The sequence below is a fragment of the Electrophorus electricus genome, unplaced genomic scaffold (assembly GCF_041902795.1).
Source record: "Electrophorus electricus isolate QZ-2024a unplaced genomic scaffold, ASM4190279v1 Scaffold41, whole genome shotgun sequence".
Taxonomy (NCBI): Eukaryota; Metazoa; Chordata; class Actinopteri; order Gymnotiformes; family Gymnotidae; genus Electrophorus; species Electrophorus electricus.
In genome coordinates, this window is record NW_027658704.1 from 249,819 (window position 1) to 276,183 (window position 26,365).

At 42.9% G+C, this 26,365-nt stretch overlaps 1 protein-coding gene across 1 annotated transcript in view; it reads left to right on the plus strand.

Annotated features, from left to right (window-relative positions):
• The first annotated feature begins 11,770 nt into the window (after nt 1-11,770).
• The window catches only part of LOC113577303 (sodium- and chloride-dependent GABA transporter 2-like), a 47,084-nt gene continuing 32,489 nt past the window's right edge, over nt 11,771-26,365 (plus strand). The window contains exons 1-2 of the mRNA XM_027009878.3: nt 11,771-11,940; nt 12,199-12,333. Of these exons, the coding sequence (XP_026865679.2) occupies nt 11,802-11,940; nt 12,199-12,333 (274 nt within the window). The 5' untranslated portion in view covers nt 11,771-11,801. The remainder of the gene's footprint in view (nt 11,941-12,198; nt 12,334-26,365) is intronic.

A 26,365-nucleotide genomic window follows, 5' to 3' on the forward strand; every position in this document is an offset into this window, starting at 1 on the left:
AATATAGGAGCAGGGTCAGTTGTCATTTAAATATTCCACAAATAAATGGGTCTTCAGTCTGCGTTTGAAGACTGCAAGGGACTCTGCTGTCTGGACAGCAAGTGGGAGTTCATTCCACCATCTTGGAGCTAGGACAGAAAATAGTCTCAATGCTTGTCTTCCATGAGACCTGAAGCATGATATTTCAAGCCGAGCCATACTTGAGGTCCGAAGTACTCGAGGTACGGATCGGTTCTTTGACCATTGACCTCATGTATGCAAGGGCTGGTCCATTTTTGGCTTTGTAAGCAAGCATCAAGGTTTTAAATTTGATGCATGCAGATACTGCAAGCCAGTGACAGGTGCACAGCAGCGGAGTAACGTGTGAACTTCGAAAGATTGAAGACCAGTCGTGCTGCTGCATTCTGGACAAGTTGTAGAGGTTTGATGGCTCTCAGAGGAAGACCAGCAAGTAGCAAGTTGCAGTAGTCTACCTTTGAGATCACAAGAGACTGCACATGCACCTGGGTAGCTTGCTGCAAGAGAAAGGGCCAAATCCTTTGTATGTTACAAAGGAGAAATCTGCAAGGCCAGGTTAGATTAGAAACATGAGTTGAGAACGACAACTGGTTGTCCAAAGTTATGCCCAGGCTACAGGCAGCTTCGGATGGTGATACCAGGGAGTTCTCAAAGGAAACTGTGGAGAAATAAATAATTGAGTGTCATTGAGTGTCATCGGCATAGCAGTGGTAGGAGAAACAGTGAGAAGATATTACATCACCAAGAAAATGAGTATACAAAGAGAAGAGAAGAGAAGAGAAGAGAAGAGAAGAGAAGAGAAGAGAAGAGAAGGGGGCCTAATATTGAGCCCTGTGGAACACCAGTGGAGAGTCTACATGGTTTGGATGTGGATCCTCTCCATGTGGACAGGCCTATGTGCTTGAATTATTCTAACAATCTCATTTTCTATGGTTCCTGTACCAGAATCTGCACTAGTAGAACGCCATCATCATGTCCATCATCATGTTAAAAAAATTGCTATGGTACCAGGTATTTGAGAGATTTGGTATTGAAGTTAAATTAGAGGGCTTTGGTCATTTTGACTGGGGGCTGGGTCTAGTTAGAATGCTTAACACAACCATCTATAGTGGCGTATTTTATGAATGGTTGGCAATTCAGCAAATGGGAAATGGGCTAAGTTTGAAAAGTTTTAAAATAAAACTTTACTATCCTCACTGTGTCACCTATATAGCATCAGCTCCTGCTACCTCCAAAGTGGCCAAAGTGGCTGAAATTTGGTGATGGTCCCAAAGTAGGCTGGACAGCCAATGAGGGGTAAGATCCTGGGCAGTGTACAGGGCAACCTAAGGCAGGTGAGTCGTGGGACTTGGCATCACCTCCCTCTTTATTCTGGTTAATAGTTAACATTGTATGTTTGCAGAGGGGGAAATGAGGAACAGCATAGGCTACATCAATAATTTCTATTAGTTCACCATAGCAATACAATATCACAAACTAGCTATCATAGCACAAAATAAGGACCTTCGAACTTGGCTCTTAGTTTACCCATAGGTCCAGCCCGGCCACCGATACGTTCTCTCCTGGCTCTGTGTTTCCCCACACTTCCTATCCACTTTTCTTTGGAAGGTAGCAATGGCAGAATGCAGAAGCTGGTATGTCTCCTACTGTCTGGAGTTCAATGTCTTGGTGGTTTGGAGGTACTCCAGGTTCTTATGGTCTGTTATCACCGTAAATGGATGTCACGCTCCCTCTAACCAGTGCCTTCACTCCTCAAATGCGAGTTTCTTCACTTTGAGTTCTTGATCCCAGACACCATAATTCCACTTGGATGGGCTTAGCTTTCGAGAGAAGTAAGCTCTGGGCCCTAACTTTCCCTCCTTCCCTTTTTGTTGGGACAGTACTGCTCCGAATGTGTACGCTACCTTCACATATAATCTACCTCAAACTCAGCTCTCTGTAGTGGAATTCACATTTCTCCAACTTGCAGTAGAGGTGGTTACATAAAAAGGTACAGAAAACTGCACATACGTCACACACGTTGGTCAAAGGAGGAGGAGTAGATCAGGATGTTGTCGATATAAGGGATATTTCACTAGCAGCTCATTCAACCCTCAGTAATCCATGCATGGCCCAGTCCCCCAACCTTCTTTTTGACAAAGAACACGCTGACTGAGGTGGGAGAGGTGCAGGGACAAATGTAACCCTGAGCCAATAACCTCCCTGATGTATTGTTCCACTGTTCAGTCCTCCTCCACTCGGGAGAGTGGATAGATCTTGCACCTAGGAGGAACAGCCCCCTCCCTCATGGTAATGGCACAGTCCTATTCATGATGGGGAGGGAGCTGCGTGAACTTAACGGGGCTGAACACCTCCGCAAGGTCTTACTATTCCCTCAGAATGGAGATGTCTTTGTCAGCGTCGGGACACTTTTATCAACATCGACTGGAGAGGCACGACCCCATTAGGGAAGTTTTGCCTTTTGCAGGAGCGTGCCCACTTGAGGATACAATTCTCAGTCCATGACAGGTAAAGGTTGTGCAAACGTAACCAGGGGAGACCTAATGTGAGGGGGTGAGAAAAAGAAGAAAGCAAATAAAAGGACATGTGCTCCCCATTTATTTCGAGGAGAACATTAGGAGTGCATTGCATGATAAACCCTGAACCCACAGGTCCTCTGTCAAGCACTTGCACAAATAAGGGAGAGGTCAGGGAAATGGCTTTTATCTCTAGCCTCCTTGCGATGTTCCGATCCATCAAATTCCCCATAGCCCCGGAGTCCACCAGTGCTGTGGCAAAAAAAGGGCGGCCCTTGTGCGACACTTATACGGGGATTTGGAAAAATGGAGAGAGCTGGGGAGTAACTCACCGGATCGCCCTCCTTCCTCTGCTCCCTTGGCTTATGTCTTACTATGGCCACACCCAGCTGCATAGGTTCCCCGGCTTGGCTGGTTCTACTGGCGAAGTAACCTCTCTGTTCAGCGACCCTCGCCGGAAGTGGCAACGTTGTTCCTGCAAGAGGCGGTCATGTGTAATAGCCAGGTGAACCACTTTGTTTGAAGTTGCCACCTCCTGTTTACAGGTTATCTCACCCTGCAACTCTCCCTGCAAGCCTCGGAGGAATGCATCTATGAGAGCTGGTTCCCGCTGCCAGTGTCTGGAACTCCATAGCATAATCTGCTGCTGACCCTGCCTAAGACACAGCAGGGCTTGTCCACAGATTTTACCCTGGCGGGGATGATGGAAAACCGCCTTAAGTTCCTGGATGACACTGGGGTAGTCATTCAGCAGCGGGGAGGAATTAGTCACCAGCATGGCTCCCCAGGCACGGGCTTCCACTGTGAGTCTAGAGATCATTTTGTGCATGTCAGTTGGAAACACTATGTTTTACACTGAAGCAGTGTTCTATGTGTTTAGGACGTTTGAAAACATTCTTTCAGCGCTTGTAGAAGCAAAAGAACAGAGGGAAATGATTATATTGAAGACATTGCAAACCAGATAAAATGGCTTATTTTCACTTGGAAATGCTGTTTGAACTTGAAATACATATTGAAACTGTTCTCTTATCATTTTGTACATGTCAGGTGTATTTTCACTGAAGCAGTGTTTTACGTGTGTAGAATGCTTGGAAGCACCGTTTCAGCCCTTGTACTGTAGGGGGGTATTTTCTTTTGCAGGCCTCATGTTGCAGTGTAGGAATAAGCTTTAACTGGTTTTCCCCTGTGCAGCATACTTTGCAAATTGTGTCATATTAAAACATTCATTTAAACTACAATTACATACAATTCAAACATGTTATAGACCATTTTCTGAAGTGTAAAATAATTTAAAACAATTTAAAACAGTCGAACGTTGTGGACATTTCTTAACAGAAATGATAAACCGCAGTACTGTAAAAAAAAAAAATACTACAGGATGTGCAATGGACTCTGCACTACTTCCACATTCTACTTAGTTCTGCTCTTGCGTTTCCGGTTTTTCCACGACACTCGCAATGGCTGTTTTTTTTGTTTTTTGTTTTTTGTTTTACCAGGGCAGCATCCCAATTTCTTACTATACACTAATACTTTAAGGTATATACTATATACTGATCTTAATAGTATGGGTTTGGCAAGTTAGTACACAAAATAATGTAGTACTTCATTTCATACTAACAGGAAATGATGAATCGTTGCTATGCCAACGTATTTGGAAGATACATGTTAAATTTTGATTTAAAAAATGGAAATTAACGATACTTTTCTCCATGCTGCTTGATGACGAGAGACGCTGATGTAGAAGAGTGCTGCTTTATTTACTAACCGTATGTGTGAATTCCAGTTTTCTTTATGGACATTTGTTTTTCTGTGAATTAAATGCAGCCTTCACAGGTTTACCAGGGTAAACGGTGACATTTCACATGGTATATACTGACGTTAATATCCTAACGGAATATGATCCCTCTGTAGGACTGAGTAGCAAAAAATTTATTTATATTGCGACAGAAAAACTCCATAGAGCATGACGAGGAAACCTTGAGAGTAACAAAGACTCAAAGGAGGGGCCCATCCTCCTCTAGCTGAGAACAACGAAACCGGAATTAAAGGCATTTATCAGGGGGAGCCTCTTTCCCGTCTCCCACCGGTCCAGCTTCTCTCCTCCCTTCGTGGAAGATTAACAGCCTGCGGGTGTCTTCTGAGGTCCCTGAGAATGTTTACCTGATTCTTAATTTTTAACTTCCTTTGACTGTATTCCTTCATCACACCTAAACACAACATTATTCTCGGCTCACACTAACAATTACCATGTTCAAGCTAACCCGAGCTCACGCCTCAGCAAGGAAGATAGATAATGCTGGCTAAGTTAGCTAGTTAGCTACATGACAATTAAGCACCATTACCTACAATAAGATTTTAGTCTTTATTAGTGAACGACGCAATATGCTTCTTCTTGAATTTATATATTACATTAACATTGGTATTAAACCCAAAATATTAAGATATTCTACCTCGTTTACAAATATGGCTAAGAAATTTAGCTATTAGCTGGCTGGCTAATTGGCTAACGCTACCTAGGTTACTTTAAGTTACTTTAAGTTAGGCCAAATACTACCGAAAGCTAGGCTGCAATCTAACTGAAAGTAACATGCGTTTCAAACAGATTTCTTATTAAAATAGCAATCATTTATGTTTATTATTTTACTGATTTAAAGAAAAATAAATCCAAGTTGTACTTATATTTATAGATTATTCACCTTAAAACAGTCGTAGCCGAACTATGTTGCCCATAATTTTTTTTCAAACTTTTCCTGAAGATAGTAGCTACTCCTTTTTCGTTTTGCATTATATGGCACAATAGTGTTCATTCAAACCATACTCAAAAACGGACCAGTTCTAAGTATGCATCATGGATTTTTGATAATTTTAACTACACTACATATTATATACTCAAAAACTAGATAGTATTTGTACATAGTTTGCAATTGGGACGAGCCTAGATGTTTGCAAGAGCTTCCGAATTGAACATCAGTGACGTTCATTGGAAAGTAGTAAAGCCTGGAAAAATGCCAAGCTGGAGAAATGATTCAGGTTGTGTGCCTCATCATACATACACAACTATGAAGGTTAGGAAATACACTGTTTTATCTTATGTTGGCTCACGAAGTGTGTGCATGGAAAAGTAACTAAGTTAGTGGTAGCTGTGTTAGCTTGTACGGTTGATAAATGGATGTGTTATGTTGAAACTGGCTATTGCTCATGATATTTGTTCTAGGCATATTACATTGTTATTAAGTTTGATGTCTTTTTTTTAACTGTGGACTCTACAGGGGCATGGTGGGCCCTTTACCAGAGCCATGCATGTTTAGAGTGGCAGAGGCTTATGAAAATTTCAGGCTTGAAGACAAGCCACTGCTGACCACCATGGACATGGAACCCAACATGCCAGCTGTGGAGTGTGCATTTCAAGTTTCAAGTTTCAAGTTTGGTTTATTTGTCACGTACATAGTCATACATGGTATAACTTGCAGTGAAATGGTTTTGTGAGTGCTCTGTCCAAAATGAAGAAAGAAACAGGGGTGCATAAGGATATATATATATATATATAAGGATATATAATTTTTTTTTTTTTTAAAACAGTGTATGTACAATATATGTATAATATGTATATATACACAATGTACAATGTATATATGAATGTATGTGTATGTACACAATATACAATTCCAGTTTACAAATTTACAGTAACGTGGTGGTGGTCCCCACAGTTTATCAGTTGCCCTGATTCAGGGTCGAAATGGCCTGTGGGAAGAAGCTCCTCTTCAGTCTCTCTGTATTGGTCTTCAGGGAGCGAAAGCGCTTCTCTGACCTCAACAGAGAGAAGAGTCTATTGTTGGGATGGGTGGGGTCCTTCACAGTCCTCCTGGCTTTGGTCTGGCACCGCTTGTAATAGATGGTCTGCAGGTCAGGAAGTTCCGTATGAGTGATGCGCTCTGCTGAACGCACCTGAAACTGTGTGAGAGCCTCATGTAGTTCACACAGTGCAGTGTCCATGTTGGCCTGGGGCAGGATGTACATGGTGTTGACGATGACCAAAGTGAACTCCCAAGGTAGAAAGGACGAAACTTGAGGGCAAGCAGCTCCAGGTTGGGTGAGCAGGAGCGGGCAAGAGTAACAACATTGGCATTGTTGCATCAGCTGTTGTTTACCATCACACACACTCCACCACCTCTTGACTTTCCCAAATCTGCCATCCTGTCCATGTGGTGAACCAAGAAGAACTAGGCCGGCTGGATAGCGTGGCTCGGTACCGCTGGGTTCAGCCATGACTCAGTGAAGCAGAGGAGGTTGCAGTCCTGAATGTCCCTCTGGAACTTTATCCTGGCCCAGAGGTCATCGAGCTTGTTGTCCAGAGACTAGACATTGGCTAGCAGGATGCTAGGTAAGGGAGCTCGGTGTGCCTGAGCCCTCAGCCTGTTCCTGACGCCGGCTCGCTTTCCTCGAGGCCTTTTCCTCGCGTTGCGTCCTTTGTTGTCCCTCAGGATCTGCGTTGGCCATCTTGGGTCCAGGGTTAGAGATGGCTTGAGCATCTCTGCTGTATGAGATGCATGTCATGGTGTAGAAAGAAGGGTTGTGGAGATATCAGGGATAGCGGGAAGAGCAAAAAGAGCAAAGAAGATAGCGAAAAGAGCGAAAAAAGTGCCAGGTGTGGACGGAGCAGTCGTCACGGCAGCCGACCTCACCAGCGCCATCTTGTATACCATATATTTTATTTGGTATGGTGCAGGAAGGTAGTGTTCTCTCATAGCAGCCTTTTACCATCACAGCATATCACACTGCAACTTCATGCTCTACCAGTCCCACTTCTGCCTCTGGAAGACCACCAGCTTGATGCACCCACCTGTACGTTTGTGTGCACTGAACAGGAACCTTTTCACCTGAAAGCTTTAGAGGTGTTGCTTGATATGGCTCACAAATTGAGGCATCAACTCAGGAGCAGACTGGCATCACGAGTCTAGAGTGACTGCCTCACAATTTTGTAAGGTGTGCTATGTCAGAGGGCAGAGTTCTGAACAGAGCCTGATTGGGGTTCCAGCAGTGCAACAACTATGGCCCACAGCTGGTCCCAGAGTTCTGAGGGCATGGCTGAGGTGGTCAATGGCAGGTCTGGGAGGTCCAGAGGCGCAGCTAAGGCCCTCAGCGGCAGGTACCGAGGCAGGTCCAACAGGTCCAGAGGCTTAGCCACAGGAACAGAACGTGGTGTCTCTCACGCTGGGAACAGGAACTAGATCAGGATGGGCACTGTCTCTCACGCTGGGAACAGGACCAGGATCAGGCTGAGTGGTGTCTCTAATGCTAGGAACATTCTTGGTGGTGACATCCACTGTGACGGGAACAGGATCCGGACGGGCGGTGTCTCTCAAACCGGGAACAGGGATCAGGCTGGGTGGCTTACAGAATAGCCACAGGTACAGGTTGAGTGACCCTGGAAGAACACACAGACACAGAACCCTCTCGGCAGCTCTCAAGGCTCATGCAAGGGATAGGGAGCTCACAGTTGCGCTTCAGTGCACACCGAGCTATGGATTGTCTGTGCATTCACTCCACCCACTCACATCTTGCGCTGCAGGCCAATCCCCCCTGCAGCATTGGTCAAGATGGGTAGACTCTTGCTGCTTACCTGGGATATCGTCATCATCAAAATACACATGAGCCTGCTTTTTCTGGGAACGATGAGATACCCGTGTAGCCACAGCGCGAGGGGATTTGCTGTCTCTGGTTTGGTGGTGCTGAGATGTGATGAACTTAGACTCTGTAGAAACAGCCAGAGTTTCGTCCCACCAGAATAACCACCTCCCAGAGTCTAGCTCTCTCGCTGCATCCTCGTAAGGCTGTTCATTCTGTAACAGTGAGCATTAAGGAGGCAGACATGTGCAGAAAAGAGCAAGATTTATTAAGGGCAAATCCAGAGTTGTAGTTGTTGTGGTAGTCCAGGGTCATATTATCAACACGGAGAGAACAGGGATACATGATCAACAAAAATACACGAAAGCAAACAGGGGAAACAGGCTTTAGCAAAGGCTAAGAAACAAAAAGGCTAGGATAAACGCAAAGGCATGGAGTACAAACTTACATACATGCATTTATAAATAACCTAACAATGAACAGGGACACAGGGAACATGACAGGGTTTAAAAACATGAACTTAACAAGGTAGAAACGAGGGACAGGTGTAAGCAATCAAACGAGGGGCGGAGAAAATTGGCATGGAACTAAAACACGCAAGACAGGGAAAACATGGAACATGGAAGATGGGAGGGACTAATCATGACAAGTTTGTCCATATATATACACACACACCTGTGTGTTTGTGTATATATATGGACAAACTACTATGCACAATTATTTCTAGCTTCTGTTCACACACCTGTGTGTTTCTAGCTTCACACACACTCCTTTGTGTGTGAGTGTGTATACATTAGGCTTTGCGACCATTGTTGCAGGTTAATCACTTCACTGATTGTGAGCTCTAGACCTGAGGACCCACTCTCCTGCACAGGTTTATACATTCTCTAACCCAACACTCTTGATGCATTTTATTGACAAATTTGATTAATTACTCAAATCAGAAATGGTTGGGGTAGGCAACACTAGATACTGTAGAAGGCAGGGGGTTGAGAACCACTGCTTTATTTAAGCCATGCCTTAACCAGTGCCTTATTTTGATAGTTCGACAACAGGTATTTCACTGTAAACGTCTGGATAATGTTTACCGTATGGGAAAGGGAGATGACACCATTAAACAACTTGTTTTGTTCTATTCTCCTAATTACATGGATTGTGATTCAGTAACCTGGTATGCAGGCATCTGATTTTGCTTTGACAGAAACTGTGGGCAGTAGACTTTGCACGCAATCAGTAATGAAGAAGCCTTTGTCAATCATCACTGCCATTTCTTCAGTGAGCAACTTGTCCAACCCCGACTGTTTAAATAACTCTTTGTCACTGACTGACCCAGCATAAAGTGAGGAGACAAATGTCACCACACCATGTGGGGCTATGCCAACCAGGCCCTTCTTGATGCAGTGACATTTGTATGTGGAGTACATCTCACTTTGTAGTAGTGGTGATGATGGTGTCTGACACCTGAGCTCAGTGCAGTCCAAGATTATCTGAGTGTCAGAAAAGTCTTGCTTTTCACTTCCTCTGGTGACATCCAGACATGTATTTCCTGTTGATGATTTCTGAGCTGCTCTACTTCGCAGGACAAACCTTCATTTTCTGTGCAAGACATGTCTAGCGATGACGGCTCAGGGACAGCACAGTAATCATAATCCATTGTAAATTCAATTGATGGATCTTCCTGGGAGGTGTATTCAAGTTTCAAGTTTGGTTTATTTGTTACGTACATAGTCATACACAGTATAACTTGCAGTGAAATGGTTTTAGACTGCTCTGGTTTGAGAGTGCTATTCAGCCAGTATTTCTCTATTCTCCCACACATTGCATTAGAGCACAAACACAAATATTGCCAAGGTAAATGGTAGTGTTATGTATATGGGTGTATGTATGTGTGCCCTGGTTTGTTTGCTTCTGTGTTGCAGCTTCGTGCCAGGTCTTGTGGGTGATTTTCCCTTCCACACTTGGACCCAGTCCTAATGTAACTTCTCCGTGCTGGGATTACCAACCTCCCAGCTCACCAGATAAAAGGAGGAATAGACAGAGGGAGGCTGGTTGTGTCGGGAAAGAAACTTGTGTGGTGTTGGGCTGTGCAATTGTTTGCAATTCAACTAACTGAGAAATCTGTGTATGACCTTGTATTCTGTCCCTGGTTTTCAAGTTAATGTTCTCCCTCTAACAGTTGGGCTGCTTTGTGTGTGTCTGTGTGTGTATGCCTGAGTTTTACTGTTTGCTGTGAGGGAAAATGTATAATGTATAAATGAAGTCAATGAAAACACTAGACTTGTAATTGGGTATTATAGAGAAATTTCTGTGTACTATGCCACAATAGGATATGAAGGACAATGCTAAAGAATAATGGCTGTGCTTGTTTTGCAGTCCTTAAGGCAGAATATGCAATTTCACACTACCAGAGAGTCCTAACAGTCCTAAAAGTAGGAAGACAAAAACTGAGGCTTACAGATATATAGGTCTGAACAGGAAAACAAATGTTGACACAGCACCAATTCATCATCCATTACACATGCTGGATCCAGTAACCTACAGCAATCTTTCAACATTCACTGAGGTTGTTGAAAAGGAGGTACACTGTGATTTTGCTGACATGTAGAATTGTCATCCAAAACCATTCAATTGAAATGTGATCTGCTGAAACAGGAGGGCCAGTTACTGGATATTTTCAACCGATAGAATCAATGGACTGTGGTCATTTTTTTAACAAACCAAAATTTAGTTACCAGGTACTAAAGTAATTTACATATATTAATATACAATGCCTTGCGAATTTAGTGCACACAGGTGATTAGTGTTTAACTAATCATGTAACATTTGCAAAGCAATGTAAATGTTGTTCATTGCATATTTGTAAAAGAAGGTGAACTGCATTTCTTATGATCAATAATGTAATTGTTGAAAAAAAAACTGATGGCAGTGTACATTATTTGATTTAGTATTTAAAAAAGATTTTCCCTTTTTTTCTCTCTCCAAAACTTTGATAGCAGTATACCTCATACATTTAGTATTTTGGAAGTAACATAAACTTTGTAAACTAAACATATTTCCCTCTTTGTTTAATTAAAAGCCAAAATTGTTCTTGATCCCTGTTTGTTGTAATGTTTAGAATTGGCCTACGTGTTCTACCCAAGGTGTTGTACATCGAAATGGAAAAACCAGGAAATGATTTATTTAGAACAGTAATGGTTTAAAGGTAATTTATTTATATTTGATATGTTTATTGTTGGCTATCACAAGACCTTCTTGACCCTTGTTCTCATCTGAGCAAAAGGAGAGCCTCCTTGAGTCAATGAGTACATTTATTTACTTTTTAACCCTTACAACTCATTGAATTTGAAATTTTCCAACACTCAGGCAACCAACCCATTTATAAGAACCGCAATAATAACTTCTGAGGGAGGAAAGAAGCTGAGTACAGAATTTGGCATAAGTAAGCCAACACTGTCGGAAAAGATGGACATTTTGGTTAACCCTTTGGTTAACCCTTTGGTTAACCTTTACAACTCATTGAATTTGAAATTTTCCAACACTCAGGCAACCAACCCATTTATAAGAACCGCAAAAATAACTTCTGACGGAGGAAAGAAGCTGAGTACAGAATTTGGCAGAAGTAAGCCAACACTGTCGGAAAAGATGGAAAGGGCAAACAGAAAAATAGAGGCACGAGGCCACTGGGGAAGTAAAACTGAGTTCCTTTTAGCTGTGGCAGGAAATGTTGTTGGCCTGGGCAACGTATGGAGGTTCCCGTACCTCTGTTACTCAAATGGAGGGGGTAAGAGCACTGAAACAGATGAACTTAGATATCTACTTCTTAAGAAATTGAGCTGTGTTACGTTACTTACCAAATATTTGATGGACAATTATGAGCTGTCACATTAATCCAGACAGTTGAAGAGTCATACAATAGTATGCAATAGAAAGCTTCCTTAAATAGATCATCATTTAATAATCAGTAATGTGGACCTACAGAAGATTTGTGTCAGTATAAAGTTTGATGTTTGGAGAGCATGATATTAGTGGTGTGTTCCAGGAACATTCTTGATACCATATCTGGTGTTTGTGGTGACATGTGGGGTACCCCTGTTCTTGATGGAGACAGCAATGGGACAGTATACTCAAGAGGGTGGCATAACATGCTGGCAACGTCTTTGCCCACTAGCTGAAGGTGAGCACCATGATCGCAAAACCAGCAACAGGACACACAGATAAACTTTGGTTATCCATTCTAGACAGCAATTTCAGTGTTTGTGTAGGTTAGTTACTATGGAAAAATATGCTATGAATCCCACCTGCGCAATAGCAAGTTTACTAGACATAAATAAATTTTAATTGACAGAACACTGGGCAAATCTGCAGGACAAAAATGACATGACTTCCCTAGAGGATCCAGTTGACATTTTGGCTCATATTGTTGATATTACAAGAGGTGTTCAAATTTAAAAGAGTAATTAAACACATTTAGATATCTTGATTAATATATTCATAAATATGCCATCTTAGGGAAGTCCATCAAACATTTTTGAACATTTTTCATCATTGTGGTTCAAATGGTAGGCTGGATTTACTTTCCTCTTTTTAACACTGGAATATTTCTTTTTATCAAAGCGCAATCAATGGGTTTATATGGGGTTTATCTTCAGTGCAGTTGTATATTGGTCCATTCTAATAGGAATCCATATCTTATCTATCACTTAAATGTCTCTTGCACATTTTAGTTTTGATAACGGGGCATAAATGAGTGAGATAGAAGCTGAGTACAGAATGTGGCAGAAGATGGTCAACATTCTGAATGTGAAAAGTTCAAAGCGGAGCAGTAAAGATCTTGACAAAATTTTAATTATTTTAACTAGGCTTTTAGAAAAGCCTTTATGGCTTTAGCAATGGGCAGCTTAACACTATGAACTTTATATTTTTCTTTCCACCTGCAGACATACATAGATACTACTTACCTGAGTTAATTAGAGAGATTATCTAGTCAGATATCTTTCCATAACAGTAATGGAAAACAATGACAAACTACTGTCTTCCTATTGTAGACTTGACTTCACAGTATTCTTGTTCTCCACTATCACTATAACAGGCTATATAATATCCCTCCATGTGATGTTTTGCAAAGCCTGAAAAATAAAAAGCACAAAATACATTATTCTCTCTGTTGGTATGACAGAGGATTAAAGTAATTTTTAAACAGCTTAATTTACGTGAAGCGTCCATGTGTGTGTAAAATTGTACATTTTCATGAAATTCCAAATGAAAACAATAGATTTTCCATAAGGTGCTTTCAAAATCAAGTTTTGTAGGAATAAAGAAAGAGATGAAGAACCTTGGAATTTTTTGAGCATCTAACATGTAATCTGCTTGGTTTAATGTAAAAACAGCCAGGAAGGAGAAATGCACTAAAGCTATACAGAAATGGAAGGACTAGAATTGAGGATTAGATCAGTCAGTCTGAACAACAATGGTTTGATTGGTGCTAACTCTTTGGAAAAATGGTCACACCGTACACTCACACAGCTTTAGAGTACTCAGTCCTTTTTTATCCAGGTAATGTTCACATGTGCTTTTAGTGAAATCTGTTTCACATAGATCCTGCCATGTTTCTGTATCTTTGTGCATAGGTATATGTAGCATCCAGTACCTGTGCATCATAAAAGGCACATGGGTTACCATTGCATGAAACTAAAGAAGATATGATCTTTTTACATTCAGCAGTGTAAGGAGGGAGCTGTTATCTCCTCTTGCCTTAGAGAGTAACATCTTCATGGTTGCTACACAGCTCATTTAATGCCTCAAATTATGAACATAACTATAAAGCTGCTACACAAGTTAGTAGTTTATGTTCTACATAAGGACAAAGAACGTAGCAACATCATGCATACATACTGTAACTTCTGGAAAGTGCTATTAAATTATGCTTCACTGCTATGAACATGAGAAAGATTGATTTGTTCCTCTAGTCGTTAACACTGGACACAACAATTTTGTGTAGTACCAGCTAGGAACACACCACCATATATGGTATTGGCAAATTATCAAATAAAAAAGTTATTATTGTTATTATTATTATTATAACTTTGTCAAACTTTCTGTTCTTCTCATTCATCATCATTCTTCTTCTTCTTCTTCTTCTTCTTCTTCTTCTTCTTCTTATTATTATTATTATTATTATTATTATTATTATTCAGTGGCATTACCAATGTCAACTAGCTGCTTTTTTATCAACATCATTATCATCATCATCTTATTATTATTTTTATTATTACATTTTGTCAGTCTCATGCATAGATCTGAGGATAATCTAAATGACTAAATACATTTTATTACAAAGAATCAATCTGTACAACAGAGGAGGACATTGACTAGCTGAGGTAGTCTGTAATAATACCCTATGGGTAAATACCTTCTAAAGGCTTCTATCTTTGTGTTATATAATTGGCTTGTTATCTAATTTTCCTAACTCACGTTTTGTTTTTGTTTTTGTTTTTTTGTTTTTTTTGGGGGGGAAGGTTTTTTTTGTTGTTTTTTTTATTGTTTTGTCTTAATTTTCTTTGCCCACTCTAAGTGTCCCCCTATCCCTTCAGATAATTATTTTGCCCTTGGAGGACTGTAATAATCTAGTTTACAGGAGTTAGTTAGCTGATGCATAAATAATTTAGCTAGGATAGCCAGGACTGGTGTATTGGGTGAGACCGACCTCAAAAGTATTTCTACTGTCCTCTTGTGAGCATTTACACATGTAGCTCTTATATAAGTGTTTAGTGTATAAGAGTTTGTGAGTGAGTTGGTATTGTCTGATCCATGAGCTTAACCATATCTCCTCCTGACAGTGAATGGGTGCTTCATCTTCTACTTCTTCCAATATGTTTGGGCAGCTTTTAACTCACCAAACTTTTTAGAAACCTCAGTCCCATGTGTTTGTGCTTTTTAGAATGATACTCCACCCACATCCATCTTTTTTGGTGTTCCCTCCATCCAAAGACTTTTTCCCATAGGCAACTTGGCATACTTAGTAAGCAGGGTTGGGTAGCCAGGACAGATTATGGTCTTGCGAGGCCCCTAAGCACAGACATCTTCAGGGCCCCCCTCCTCCTCTTGAAGCCATTCTTGCCTCTGCCTCCAACAGTCAATACCGTCTCCCAGCCCTTGCCCCGAGAACCCATTTAAACACATAGAAATAATTAAAAAAAAAAATGAAGTAACACTGAATGAATCTACATCATAACTGTTTAGCATTTACTGCAAAAAATGTGTAAGCACAAGCCAAAAATAGCTCCACAAATAATAAATACTAATACTATGATCAGACACTGTTCAATTTCAACAACACTGGAATTTCAACAATAGTATTCCATTAGCCTAAAATGACAACAGCACTGCAAACAATATAAAAAACAGCTAAAAAAATATCACTGCTACTGCTCAGCAGCAGGCACAACAATAGCACCACAGACCAGGAGCATATAATGGGGAGCAGACTATCCAGTTGTGTTATTGTTAAATGTACAACTTAGTGCATATCTTCACCACTATTCCAATGTTTATGATCCATTGTAATTTTGAACATCAAAAGAAAATCAATACTGGCCTAAATATCCATGAATGATAAATATCCTGAAAGACCAGCAAGCACTAGTAATTTTTGTTGTTTTGGTGACATTTTGATTGCATTTGCTATTTTAATCTAAAAAACAGCAGCATACAGCAAGCCTATGATTTCCTGCATTTTTTTCTTTCTTTCTGCTGTGTGTGTGTGAGCTCATAGTGTATGGTCTGACTGGCCTGAGGCCATATACAGTCCTCTTTATTAAATTAATTGATTTGGTTTATACATTCCAGGGATCTAATTCTAACACCTAAAGTGGTGTGTCCATAGTCTTTCATCTGCCTTGATCCTTGTTTGCCCCCACCCCCCCAAAGAGCCACTAAGCTATCAGTGTCCAAGGACCCTGTCAATAATCAATTAGTGTCCAGGGGCCTGGTCAGAAATCTGTCTGTGTTGGGTAGTAATGTAATACATGCAATTGCATTATGTAAATAGAATGCAAAAAAGGTAACTGTTTTCCAGTAACAGAAAAAATTATTAGGTTACTGGTCAGTTTTAAAATATGGTGATTACGTGCTTTTTTTGTTGCCAATTTTTTAATGCTGCCACAACATCAGCGTCTAATGTTGGCTGCATTTATAGTACCATGCATTGTATTCCCTGTTTGCACTGATTTAATTCCCTTGCCATTTCTGACTGGAAAAAGTCATCTGTGAGATCTTTCCAGTGAGATTCATGCTTTTTTATGTTTTCATCAAGGTACACAATGCAGTTTGAGTACTGATGGCATTGTTGATCGTGAACACAGGATTTGCTCCATGTGACATATGATTTGTTTTTCAAGCATATAGTATATGTTCCAAATTACTTTATACATTTTAAGTAAAAATTATGTTGATTTAAATTAATTTGCTTTTGCATTTAACTGACTACATCTACTTTTAAGACATGTTAAAACACCAGTCATTAACACCATGTTTTACTAATGTCCCACTGTTATGCTATCAGATGACATCCACATTTTAGTTATAGAGCGATTGGAGTGAAACACAACTACAATCCATTTTTTCAAGATGCGACACTTTTCAAACAAGCACACAATTACTTCTGGGAGTAGGTTAAACATTTTAAAATAGATGACTCCTATCCAGACCAAATAATGCAGAATAGTGTTTTAATCAGTATATTTATGCAAAGCACCACAGGTGCGATAATGCAAAATCCTTGCATATCAGGATATCAAATTTGATTCTGTAGCTCTGTAAAGTTTAGTTCCTGCCCTAATGTAACCCCTGTTCTATATTTGTATGAGGTGTTTACACTGGTGGTGCCTACAAATTTGACAAAAGTATAAAGATGTGTAGCAGTGATGGACTACTGAGTATGTAACACGTTTATATGGACAGTTTTATCTGCTGAATTGTTTATGAGCCTGAACAGAGAAAATATAGGAGAGTGTCTTTGTTTTTACACACTTGACTGATGCTGACTGTAATACTGCTTCCTGTTTTGCAGCAACACCACTGTATAAGCATACTAGTGCTTATTGCTTTCTAACTGTTTATCACTTTTTTCCTTGGACTTAATTACTTCGCAAATTTCAACTACACATCAAAGACTAATTTATCATCAAAATCTACATCCAAAGAACTACCTATGATGTAAGTAACGTTAACATTTTTCTTTTTCTATCATGGCCCCTTCTATTCTTTTTCATTGTGCAGAGTGCAATGTATTAACTATTGTTTGTCTGAAGTGTACACTAATTGCTTGTCTGACATAGAAGATTCTAGTACTAGAGGTGTTCAGACCTTAGAAAGTGTTGGACCTATTGAGGAATTAGAAGTACAAGCTCTGGATACCTTAGGTGAAGTTAACAACTCTCAATTCTGGCACTATAGCCCTCTCAGCAAGGCGAATGGGTGACGTTATGGTGAAATAGCTGAGCTTCAGCTCACCGAGGGGACCACCACACCTCTCCTATTCACATGTCCAACAGGTTTGCTCCACTCAGTGAGGCACCTGCTGAGAAGCCTGTTGAAAGAGCTCTGGTTATACGGAACTCTTTTTGGCAACATGAGAAATAAGATAGGTCTTTAGGGGCACCAGCAGAAGTAGTTAGCCGTATACTGGGGGTCAGGGTGCCGGACATTGCAGGTAATCTTAATGTAGTTATTACTTAGAGGAAAGTAATAGCAATCCGGTACACTCCACAAGACGTTGCGCCTGTAAACACAAAAGGTGCAAACACAAACACACACTAGCGCCAACACAAACACAAGGCGCTGTGACGTGGCACCCGCCGTCCCCGCAGGCACCTTGACGTGTCCGTGGCCTCAACGGACACGTGGGGGTGCATTTCCACCCCGGTTCCAGAAATGCCACCTCCCTAAATGGTCCTCCACTTTTCCCGTCCCAGAGGCGGTTTGCCTCCGAGGCTTTGGGCAGACCCTTCCAGTTTCACTGGCGAGTCCGCTGAGGGGAAGGGACTTAGGAGATCCCGCTGACTCCACCCAACCGCCCTCTTTCTGGTCGTCGTGGTGCCCCTTGGTCCTCCTCGGACCAGGCTCAATGGCCTCCGGCCCCCCCACAAGAAATTCCAGGGGTGTTCCCCTCTGCCTCTGGAGAAGACGCGGACAACGGTCGCGGTCCTCTCCCCAATATCCTGGGATCCAGGCAGCAGTGCGAGGGGTGTCTACATACCTCCCGCTAGGAAGTCCGTTTTTCGTCGAAGGAAAGTGCATCCTGTAGCTGTTGGTTATTCTGTAACACGTGGTGGCCCAAGTGCCACAGGGCGAGGGGCAGGACGCACAGACTCCAGCAACTGGGACGTACATTTATTTACAGATACACACGGAACAGTAACGGCACTCACAAGCATTACAAACGTCAATATGAACATGAAACGGTTGACAGTAAACAAACACGAACATAGTTAACAATATCGAAAACATTACCACGAAACATCAACACATTACATCAACACGCTATGTCAACAATAACCAACACTTTGCACTCTTTGCCACGGGTTTCTATACATTTAGACAGACAAGGTGCAGGTGTGTGCAGGTGTAATTACAAATAGAACAGCCCTCCCACTACATGGCCAGCCCAACCACGTGACTCGGGGGAAGCGAGCGTTCCGTGACAAGAGGTAGTAATGTCTAAGATACTTATTCATGTAGGAGCTAACAATATACACGTTCGCCAGTCAGACATTACTAAAAATAATTTTGCAGAGGTGTGTCAATTAGCTGTACTATGCTCTTGTCCCATCCCGATGTGGCACAGCAATATAAAGTACAGCCATTTATCGCTGAACTGCTGGATGTCCAAGTGGTGCTCACAAAACAATGTGGGGTTTATAGATAATTGGACCACATTCGAGGGCAAGCCTGGCCTTTTATGGTGGGATGGGATCCATCCTACCAGGGAAGGTAGTGCTCTCCTTTCTTGTAACATAAGTCACGGTTTTATGACAGACCTAGTTAATCTATGACAATCCAGAGAAGAGCCCAGGCAGCAAACAAAGAGGCTAAACGCACATCTACTGGTCACTACTTGACATCACCCGAGGTTTATCATATTGACACTGTCTGTTTCCCAAGCTAAGCAGAAATACAGAAAACAAAAAAAAGTCTTAATAACCTAATTGGTATTAAAGTAACTGATTCACAGAACACTATCTGCACCTTTCATCTACAGCTGATGACGATTGCCCAAATGCTGCAGGGCGTGCAACAGGACGCACAGACTCCCTTGATTTTGTGAAACATTTAATGAAACAAAACGCAATAGACAATGGTGGCACTCACACATAGCATTAACAGTGGACATAAACACACTTAACACTAACGATAAAGATTGTGACATAAACACAGGCTAGAAAAACACGGATACTAACATATGCTCTGACTCTAACAAACAATGACCAACTGTTTGATGCACTGACAGGGGTTTAAATACTCTAACAAACACTAATGATTAACCCCGTACAGCTGCGTGCCCTCATGGGGGTGTGGCCACAAACAAGAGTGAACCCCCCTGCACGCGGCAGGCTGTACCACGTGACTTGGGGGGGGGGGGGGGGTGGAGCATCCCGTGACACTAACATCTAAAGTGCTTATGATAAATGAAATCCTAATATATTATAGATTTAATATACTTTGTTTAACAGAAACCCAGATCAAATCAAATTAGTATTTAAACGCCTGTCCTTCTGGCTACAGCTATGTACACCGCCCTCATCTAACTGGCCATAGAGGCAGCATTGCAGTCATTTATACTGACACATTAGGCATAAACCAGAAAGCTGGTTATGATTTTGAGTCCTTTGAAATTATTTTTACTAGCACAAATGATGTAGCCAGCAATAAGAAGTCCATCCAGCTACTTCCACTAATTGGCATCCACTAATTGGCAAAAATCACTAATTGGCACTTCCACTAATTGGCAAAAATCAATTGGACTTGAGCCAGATGTGCAGATGAGCGAGTTTTATTGGTTCTGTCCCTTATGCATCGAGGGAGAGAAGCCTCAAACTTCTCTCTCATATGAGTTCATATACCCCCACCATTCCCCGTTGTTCTCTCATGAGCTAATCTCATGACTCCAGTTGCCAGGCCTTCCAAGCGTCCTTGAACATTCTTTCCTGCTAAAAGCAAGTTGTTACTCCCTGCTGCTGCACCCTTGCCCGGCAACAGTTAAGCGATAACTGTCATACTCCATCACTTCTTTATTCGCCTTTCTTGCAGACTGGTCAAGTTGAGGGCAAAGGTCACTTAAAGGTCAAATATTCCTTACTTCCTCCTTTAAGCAAGCATTAAGCATTTTCCCTCACATTTCCCCGCTTTGATAATATTATACATTATCACTACCTAACATTGATTTCACAAGTAAGCTTATTCAACTCATTTGAGGCTAGTCCTCAAACGGGTAATGTGCATAACAATAAAGTTCATGAATACATTTCTAAACATCGGGATCCATCATCCAGCCGGGATGAGGGTTTAAGTCTGGTTCTTCGTTGGGGTTGAAGTCATCCTGCAGCTCCAGGGCATCTGCCTTCCCATTATTGTAGGGAAATGACAACAGTTGTGGAGCGACTAGTTGAGCTACAACCCTGGAACAACAGGACAACACACATGGAGCAAAACACAAAAGCAATAACATCACACAGATAACATGGTGAAAATTTGAACTAACAGCTGGCCCCATGTGCCCCACTGCTGTTGAAGTTGAGATAACGAAGATTCTGCTTCTGGAGGGGGAGTTAAACCATCTCTTATGGCTGTAATTAAATCAGATAAGTTATGATGACCATCTGGAATGTAAAAACAACAGTCAGTGCCCAACACCTTGCACACTCCCCCTTCCTTTGCTAAAATCGTGTCGAGAACAAGCCTGTGTTGAAGGACAGCAGTGCAAATGGCGGACAATTCCCTGTCTATTGTTCCTAAAGCCACTTCAGTTTCGTTTGCTATGCCAGCCCGTTTAATTTTTGCAAGGTGGCAGCACTGCTGCCACCAGGTAGTAGGGCCCAACCCATTGTTGCCCCTGAGGTTTTCCAGGGGTCCCACAGATGATACTCACGCCACCAGTGAGGCATGGTCACTTCTCGTTTTGTCCTGCTTAAGCTTTTGTCCTGAATTTTCTCTGATGGAATAAGGATTCTGATGGGGGGGGGCTACTAGAGTAGGGAAGCAACACCCGTCCCAATCTGGTGGGATGATATGATAGGCATGCCATCCGCATGCCCAAACAGCCCCAGGCACAGTTCAAAAAGTAATGTTGCATGTCTATGAAATGTTATCTGATGTGCATTGTGTGTCATTGTATATTATCCTGGTGAGGTAGTTGCTAACCCCCACCCTCATCCTGCCTACTCTACAAATGCAGGTTTCACCCCTTTTCTGTGGTATTTCAACCCTGTGGGGGGTTTGTACAGCCCTGTTCTTGCCCTGCCTTGATAGGTGTAGCTGCTTGGGGTGGTGCCATTTCGTACTAGTGATCCGACATGAAGGAGTCGTGTCATGCCTTGTGGAAGGGTACTCTTTCCCAGAGTGCCATTTACCATGGGATCCCGTTTGCTGGCCCATTTGTATGCCATGTGGTGACATATCCAGCAGGAACCACTGGTATTCAGCTGACTATGATGCAGGAGTGCCAATGCATAGGCTACGTTTCTATCGCATCTGGATAGCGCGTGCTGGGCTAGTCCTGGAGTGTGGGGATGTTCACCATAAAGGTTAGACTCCTCTGCCCCTAGGTCATCCCCGTACTCCGGTTCTATTTCCTCAGTCGTAGACAGTTGCAGATTCTCCTGTGGTGGAGTAAAACTGATCAGTACCTTTTAATCCATCTGTCTGCCCCTACCGTTTCTACACCACACCAGTACACGTCCGCATCCAAGGGGAGGACCGGATCGAAGGTGTAGGTTGTGGGTCCGTATCCCCCACCCCCAGTCTCTACCGTGCCTTGGTTGCCTTGCACTGAGGTTCCCGACAGTTGGCGGTTACTGTCTCTTTAGCATAACCATTACCCGGCGCTACCATCACAACATCTTTCCAATTACATGGGTCTCTACACAAATAATTTGGCTCCCCGTTTCCTAAGGGAGTGGCACAAGTGATGACCCCTTTGGTGCCCTTAATGAGGATATATTGCCAGGCCCGTCTCCTGACATGTTTTGCTAATTTGGATTTGAGTGTGCCATGTTCCCTTTCCATTGCTCCACCACTAGCGGGGTGGTAGGCACAATGCTGGTGCATGTCTATGCCATAGTGTTTGCTTAGCATGTCTAATGCCTGATTCATGAATGGGGTATCATTATTGCTGGAGATTCTGTTGGGAATTCCCCACCTGGGAATAATTTCAGTCAACAAAGCTTTTGCCACCACCTCAGCGTCCTGCTTCCCTGTAGGAAACACTTCCACCCATTTAGAAAACATACACACAATAACAAGGCAGTATTTTTTCCCTTCGCTCGGTGTTAATTCTATGAAATCCATTTGTAGGTGTTGGAATGTTTCTCGCGGTGGAGGGTGTGCCGTCTGAGGCACTGATTGTCCTCGTCCTACATTGTTCTGTGCACATATAATGCAGCAGCTACAAAAAAATTTAAAGTAAGTTGTAAACCCCTTTGTATACCAATGTTTCATTATTTGTTGTGTCATCCCCCCCCCCCTTTGCTCACCTGCGTATGCCCGTGAGCAATGGTAGCCATATAAGGAAACAGCGTGGTAGGCAAGGTTTGCTGTTGGGTCCACGCCATATGTTATCACTAAGAGTGCATCCAGCCCTTTTTCAGGTGGCTTTTTCTTCTGCTGAGGCACTCTGCTGCATTTGGGATATTTCGAGAGTGGGAGTAATGGGAATTGACATGGCTTGCAGTGTCACTGGAAGCCTAGTGGCTCTTTTTGCTGCCAAGTCAGCACAGTGATTCCCTTTTAACACTTCGTCTGTGCCTTTAGTATGGGCTGTGCAGTTACACACAGCTATAGCAGTTGGTAAGGTGATCGCATCTAGCAGGGCCGCAACAAGGTGATGGTGTTGGAAATGTTGCCCTGAACTAGTGAGGAATTTTCGCTGTTTCCAAATCATGCCAAAATCATGCACTACACCAAAGGTGTAGAGACTGTCTGTATAAATGGTGATGGTTTTATCTTTAGCAATTTCACAGGCCTCTGTTAGTGCAATCAGTTCAGCTACCTGGGCTGAATAATGTGAGGGGAGTGGTTCTCCCTTAACAGTACTATGTGCAGTGACTACTGCATACCCGACCTGCAGCTTCCCTGTCTCTGGGTTTCTCATCTACCGACAGCACTAAATCATAATTCTCAAGGGGCTCGTCCTGGAGGTCAACCCTAGGGGAACAGAGATGATTTGTTAGTGTCACACAATCATGTGGCTCCCCATCCTCCGGCACAGGCAGGAGGGATGCTGGGTTCAGCGTTGTACACCACTGAACCATTACATTAGGCATTTCCAGCAATGCAGTTGGATATTTTAGCCATCGTTGCCCAGTGAGGTGTGATATCTTGTGGTTGTTAAGAAGTGCATGCACAGTGTGTGGAACAAGCAGGGTTAGTGGAGTGTACCCCATGATGTCTCGTGACACAGCCAAGGCCTTTTCAGCCGCCGCTACTGCCCTTAGGCATGGTGGCAGGACTGCGGCCACCGGGTCTAGTTTGCAGGAATAGTAAGCAACTGGCCTATTTCTGTCTCCATGCTTCTGCAGGAGAACTGACGTCATACACCCATTTCGTTCGTCAACTGTCTGGGTGAATGGCTTGTCTGGATTTGGTATACCTAAGGTGGGTGTGGTTTGGAGGGACTGTTTTAACCTCACGAACGCTTCCGCTGCCTCTGGGGTTCATTCCACCTTGGTTTTATGATCCCCCTGTTGGGACTATAGCTTTCAATGCGGCTTCCAATTGTGCGTAATTAGGAACGAAGGGGCGGCAGTATGAGCACGTTGCTAGGAATGAAAGCAGCTGGCATTTGGTGGTGGGCCTTGGAATGCGAGCAATGGCTGATGAACAGTCAGTGGCCGATGCCTTCCGTTCTCCAGAAATCACGTGACCCAAGAATTTTACTACTGGCTTTACAAATTGTAACTTCGACCTACTGGCTTGGTGACCAGTCTCGGCCACGTGCATGAATAAGCACAAGGAATCTCTTTCACACTATTCCTGGGTGGGTGCGGCCAGAAGTAAATCATCAACATAATGCAATAGCACACTGCCTTCCGATAACTGGAGTGGTGCTAGGCTGTCTCTGAGGGTATCATTATAAATAGTGGGAGATTCACAATACCCCTGACACAAGCGTGTGAACGTATAAGGTTTTCCCTCAAATTGAAAGGCAAACCAATACTGGCTATCCTTATGCACTGGAACACTGAAAAAGGCTAGCTAGTTAGCTAGTGCCCTTTCTTTCCGCATGTGTAGCATTGTTCATCTCTTGCACTGTCGGCCTGCTCGTAGTCCCCTCTTACTCTTACTCTTCCTCTTCCTCTTCCATGGACTCGTCCTCGACCACGGCCTCTGCCTCTTTGTCCTGTGACAGCTTGATACATTGTGAGGGCTGCTTGATGTGCCTCATTCTTTTTCCTCATTCGTTTTTTCTCTGATACAGTTCTCAGCTGTTTTTCAGAGTGGATGGTGTACTGCTCGATAGTGCTCATGGGGGCTGTTTCCCACCCGAGGCATAGCTTGCATACCTCTTTTCTGATTTCATCTCGCAGACCGTTCATGAAGCTATTGCGCAGGTGGGCTTCCCATGCTGAGACCTCAGCCAGTCCTGTTGCCATCCTTTCCGGTCTTTCTATTCCACAGTGGGTAGTGTGGATTTCTATGAGTCTGCCACATTCTCCTCTGGCCCTTGTCTGCAGCCAGCTATGATGGCCGTGTTAGCTCATATTGGGAATGCCGTGGTTGCACGCTGAATGAGAGTGGCAATATTTCCTCTAAATGCTGCATTGTCTGGACTAGTCCAGCCGGGGTTTTGCAGGCACACATAATTCCCAGGGTAGTCCCCTTTTAACTTGGCCCATGCGTTAGGTCCCGCTTGTTGCACTATGAGACGTTGGAGTTCCGCGGTTATGGGGCGGAACTCTTGACAAAACATCAACAACTCTTGTCCCCATCTAGTGCCTCCTGCCTCCACTAGATGTTGTAAATGTTGCAATGCTGATATCATATCTTCCATTGTCCATGGTCGATATACCAGTATTGGCCGTTCCAGCCCTGCCATCTCTAACATGGGGGCTTGAATAGTCTGTATCGGTGACACGGGGTTGTGGAACGGGTTGTACAGATTCAGTTGGGATTTTTCCATCGCTGCAGGAGGAGTTGCCGATGTCCGTGGCTGACTATCGAGAGCTGCTGCATGCATGGCTGTGATGGCGTCGCCATAAGGGCCGGGTCATCCTGGATAGGCTGGGGGAGAGACTTCAGAATAGGCTTGCACAGAGTGTCTTGCTTTGGCCTCAGTCTGAGTTGCCTCGGCTCTTGGCTTGGTCCTGATGCTGCTCCTGTCACAGCCCCTTGTTCCTCTTTGGCCGGTGGTTGAACTGGCGTGGCAGGCACTGCAGGGGCCACTGCTACCAGAGGAGCGTGAGGCATTAATGGGCAGGAGTCGGTATCGGGGTCAACCTTGGAAACCTGCACAGACTGACGCATCTGAAACATGCGGTTAACATCCCCCTCCCTCTTTTTTTCTCTCTCTCGTCTGCCTCCCATATACAATTCTCCCATGCTCCCCAATCAACTGTAATCAGTTTTTTTCTTTTCTGCCTCCCTCAGATTATACTGTATACGTTGTAGTTTATTTATTCCCATACAACCTCCCGGAGGAAACCTGCATTTATTCCTTAATGTTATTTGAGCCATTACGTCTGGCCCATATTTATTTTCCATATCTGTACATAACTGCGAGTTCCATTTTCGAGGCTGACACCCTGATGGTGCAGTTGTTTCAGCTTTTTGTTTCTTACTTTTACTGTTACCCGTCACTGCATCAATAATAAAATCAAAATCAAGAGATCAATAAAATGTGTTGTAAATAATATTCTCTCACTCTTTTTTCTTTTTTTCTACACAATCAGAGTCATAAAACAATCAATTTCATACCAATATTGGAAAGTTATTTA